Here is a 3,729-nt window from a genome sequence, read left to right as displayed (position 1 = left end):
CCAGCATATTTGAAGAGTCCGTGCAACATCACAGAAGACTATGTCTAAAATAAAGATAATGGACAGATTTTTTCAAAGGCCAACTAAATATATGCTAATACTTAAATGGCAGTAAGAAATTGCAAAGATAATTGTGAGTATCATACATAACTTAAACTAAGCAAGCTTAGCTTGTTGACATGATATAAAGGTATATGCCCATAATATTCCAGGTATTATTCTGGTTTGTCTGAAATGGTATTAGTTAGACAACTCTTATAAGTAGTTAGCATTTTCCAATAAATCCATATATCTCTATTCCAACAGATCTCTCCTAATTTCCGAAGGTGCACTACAATCTTCTGAAGAAGCAATTTTAGCCATGGCTGTTGAGGATAATAATCTGCAAGTGCTTAATGCACTTGATTTGGCCAAGACTCAACTCTACCATTTCACAGCAATTGTTATTGCTGGAATGGGATTTTTCACTGATGCCTATGATCTCTTCAGCATTTCACTTGTAACCAAATTACTTGGGCGTTTATACTACACCAAGCCAGAGTTATTGAAGCCCGGAACACTCCCTCCGACCGTCTCAGCGTCGGTCACAGGTGTTGCCCTTGTCGGCACCCTCGCCGGCCAGCTTTTCTTCGGCTGGCTCGGTGACAAGATGGGCCGAAAAACGGTCTATGGTATGACTTTGATTATCATGGTTTTGTGTTCCGTTGCATCAGGGCTCTCCTTTGGGAGTACTCCTAAGGGTGTTATGGCCACTCTCTGTTTCTTCAGGTTTTGGCTTGGATTTGGCATCGGTGGCGATTACCCTTTATCAGCCACGATTATGTCCGAATACGCAAACAAGAAAACCCGTGGCGCCTTCATTGCTGCTGTCTTCGCTATGCAAGGTTTTGGAATTTTGTTCAGCGGGATAATTGCACTTATTGTGTCAGCTGGATTTGATCATGCTTATAACGTCCCAAGTTTCCAAGAAAATCCAGCTCTTTCTACTGTGCCACAAGCCGACTACATTTGGCGTATAATTCTCATGTTCGGAGCATTACCAGCTGGCCTCACTTACTACTGGCGCATGAAGATGCCCGAAACAGCCCGATACACAGCTCTCGTGGCGAAAGACGCAAAAAGAGCCGCACAGGACATGGGGAGGGTGCTACAAGTTGAAATTGATCCCGAGGATGCAAAAATCGAACAAATGTCTAGGGACGAAACCAATAAATTTGGTCTATTTTCATGGGAATTCGTTCGTCGCCACGGGCTGCACCTATTCGGCACAACTTCCACATGGTTCTTGTTGGACATTGCTTTCTATAGCCAGAATCTTTTCCAGAAAGATGTGTTCAGTGCAATTGGATGGATTCCACCAGCCAAAACCATGAATGCTGTTCAAGAAGTTTACAAGATTGCAAGAGCACAAACCTTGATTGCACTACTTAGTACAGTGCCAGGGTACTGGTTCACCGTGGCGTTCATCGATATCGTTGGAAGGTTCGCGATCCAATTGATGGGATTCTTCTTCATGACTGTATTCATGTTTGCCATTGCCATTCCCTACGATCATTGGACAAAGAAGGACAACCATATCGGGTTCGTTGCAATGTACGCCCTCACATTCTTCTTCGCGAACTTTGGGCCAAACGCAACCACATTCGTGGTCCCGGCTGAGATTTTCCCGGCCAGACTTCGATCAACATGTCATGGTATTTCTGCAGCTGCAGGTAAAGCCGGAGCTATAGTAGGAGCGTACGGATTCCTGTACGCTGCACAAAGCAAAGATCCAACGAAAACCGATGCAGGATACCCGGCGGGTATCGGCATAAAGAACTCGCTCATTGCCCTAGGGGCCATCAATGCTCTGGGAATGGTTTGTACCTTCTGTGTGCCAGAGTCCAAAGGAAAATCCCTAGAGGAAGCATCACAGGAAACTATACCTGGAGAAAGTTGAGTTGTGATTCTATTGTGTGATTGATGCAGTCTTTTTGTGTTCTTTTTTTTCATTTCTTTTCTATTATATTCTTTGTATCTGTTGCTGTCTTTTTCTCTGTATTGTAATTGTAATTCTTGTTTGCTGATATTTTTTATGATTCTTTCAACAACGTGTGTATCATACTCTCAAACTGAAGGGACCATGACGAAGAGGTAATTGTAATAGATTCCAAACTACAAATACACAGAGACGGATTTACGTGGAGGGGTGGGGTACATGCACCCATGCTCCCCTCCCTAGACTATGTATAAAATACTAATTTTTCAATTATGTGATTAAATATATTTGTGGCCATCCATGCTCAAGTGATTGGTTTGATGCATTGGTGACTAAGTGCCCCTCTTATCTCCTTTTTGTCCTCAAGGTCAGGGGTTCGATCCCCATACAATTCTTTTTGATTAATTCCTTTTATAATTAATTACAATAAATAAATTTCCAATTTCTCACACCCTTTTCAATTAATAGCATATCCCTACGCCCTTTCTTTCTTTTCAATTAACAAACAAATACATTTGTTTTACTTTTTTTAAAAAAAAAATCCTTTTTGTCTACGTCTTTTTTATTTTTTTTCTCCTAATCATTCTTTTGAGTACAAACACTTTGAAATCCCTAAAAGCAAAGTACTCATGACTCGTCTCTCTCGGCTCTGAGGCTCTCAATGGATTCAAAGCAGGAAAACCCCTGCTCAATATTAAGCGTCGCTTTTAAAAACTTTTTTGAATGATTGTTTAATCTGCTATATAGAGCGTGAGATATTTAAAACTGTAAGTAATGATGTTATTATTGATTGTTTTCAATAAAAACTCGTCGAGGACAATTGTAAAGTGAATGATATTTTTTTCGAATATAGTATTAATATAGTTTGCTTGTCAACTTGCCACCATCATAAAATTTTATATAATGGAACCAAACATCTATCTTAAAGTAGTTTGCTCGTCAACTTGCCACCATCATAAAATTTTATATAATGGAACCAAAATATCTATTTTAAAGATAATAGTGCACCCATAATATTAAAATCCTGAATACGCTTCTGTTGATTCATCTCTAGCAAAAAGTTGAAGTTGAGACTTACGAAAAAATGGTATTGATGTTTTTACAACTTTTCTTACGTTTTCTTTAATTTGGAAATTATTTGAGGTATATAATTTTTGAAAGGCAAAACAGATAGACAAACAATCAAACTTGGTCCCAACTATTAGTTTGACACTTAAAGGGCTGACATGGCAAACTGAGTGTTTCTCACTCAAATTTGAACGCGTGAAACCCCTAAATATTATGTTTTTCCTTTTTGTGTTTTCCCAAGAGAGGTTGCTCTAATGGTAAGCAACCTCCACTTTCAACCAAGAGCTTGTGAGTTCGAATCTCCTCAAGAGCAAGGTGTGAAGTTCTTGGAGGGAAGGATGTCGGGGGTCTATTTGGAAACAGCCTCTCTACCCCAGGGTAGGGGTAAAGTCTGCGTACACACTACCCTTCCCAAACTCCACTAAATAGGATTATACTGGATTGTTGTTGTTTGTTTGTTGTTTTTCCAACTGCCCCCCCTCCCCCCACACACACACAAAACCAATCAGCCGCTGCTTCTTCAATTCTTGCCTGACTCCTTATTTGCTTCCGTAGCATTCAATTCTTCATTTCCCTACTTGTGTCATGTTGTAGTTTCTACTTGATCATTGGTTAAGTGGAAGTGTCATACTAATAATTAGGGGTGGCAAAATAGTTCAAAGAAAACAGTTAATCGCCTATAT

The 3,729-nt window shown here is 39.8% G+C and overlaps 1 protein-coding gene across 1 annotated transcript; it reads left to right on the top strand.

The window, feature by feature from the left end:
* The first annotated feature begins 226 nt into the window (after positions 1-226).
* Positions 227-2,093, top strand: LOC142179222 (low affinity inorganic phosphate transporter 1-like). Its single transcript, XM_075248955.1, has one exon. The coding sequence runs from the start codon at positions 362-364 to the stop codon at positions 1,937-1,939; it is 1,578 nt and encodes a 525-aa protein (XP_075105056.1). The 5' UTR covers positions 227-361; the 3' UTR covers positions 1,940-2,093.
* The last annotated feature ends 1,636 nt before the right edge of the window (positions 2,094-3,729 follow it).

The sequence above is a fragment of the Nicotiana tabacum genome, unplaced genomic scaffold (genome assembly GCF_000715075.1).
Source record: "Nicotiana tabacum cultivar K326 unplaced genomic scaffold, ASM71507v2 Un00404, whole genome shotgun sequence".
Lineage (NCBI taxonomy): Eukaryota > Viridiplantae > Streptophyta > Magnoliopsida > Solanales > Solanaceae > Nicotiana > Nicotiana tabacum.
The sequence above is the reverse complement of the archived record's forward strand: the minus strand, read 5'-3'. Positions and strand labels throughout refer to the sequence as shown.

Bases quoted from the DNA above. Each gene is read 5' to 3' on its own strand.
- LOC142179222 (XM_075248955.1), top strand. From the start codon at position 362: ATGGCTGTTGAGGATAATAATCTGCAAGTGCTTAATGCACTTGATTTG.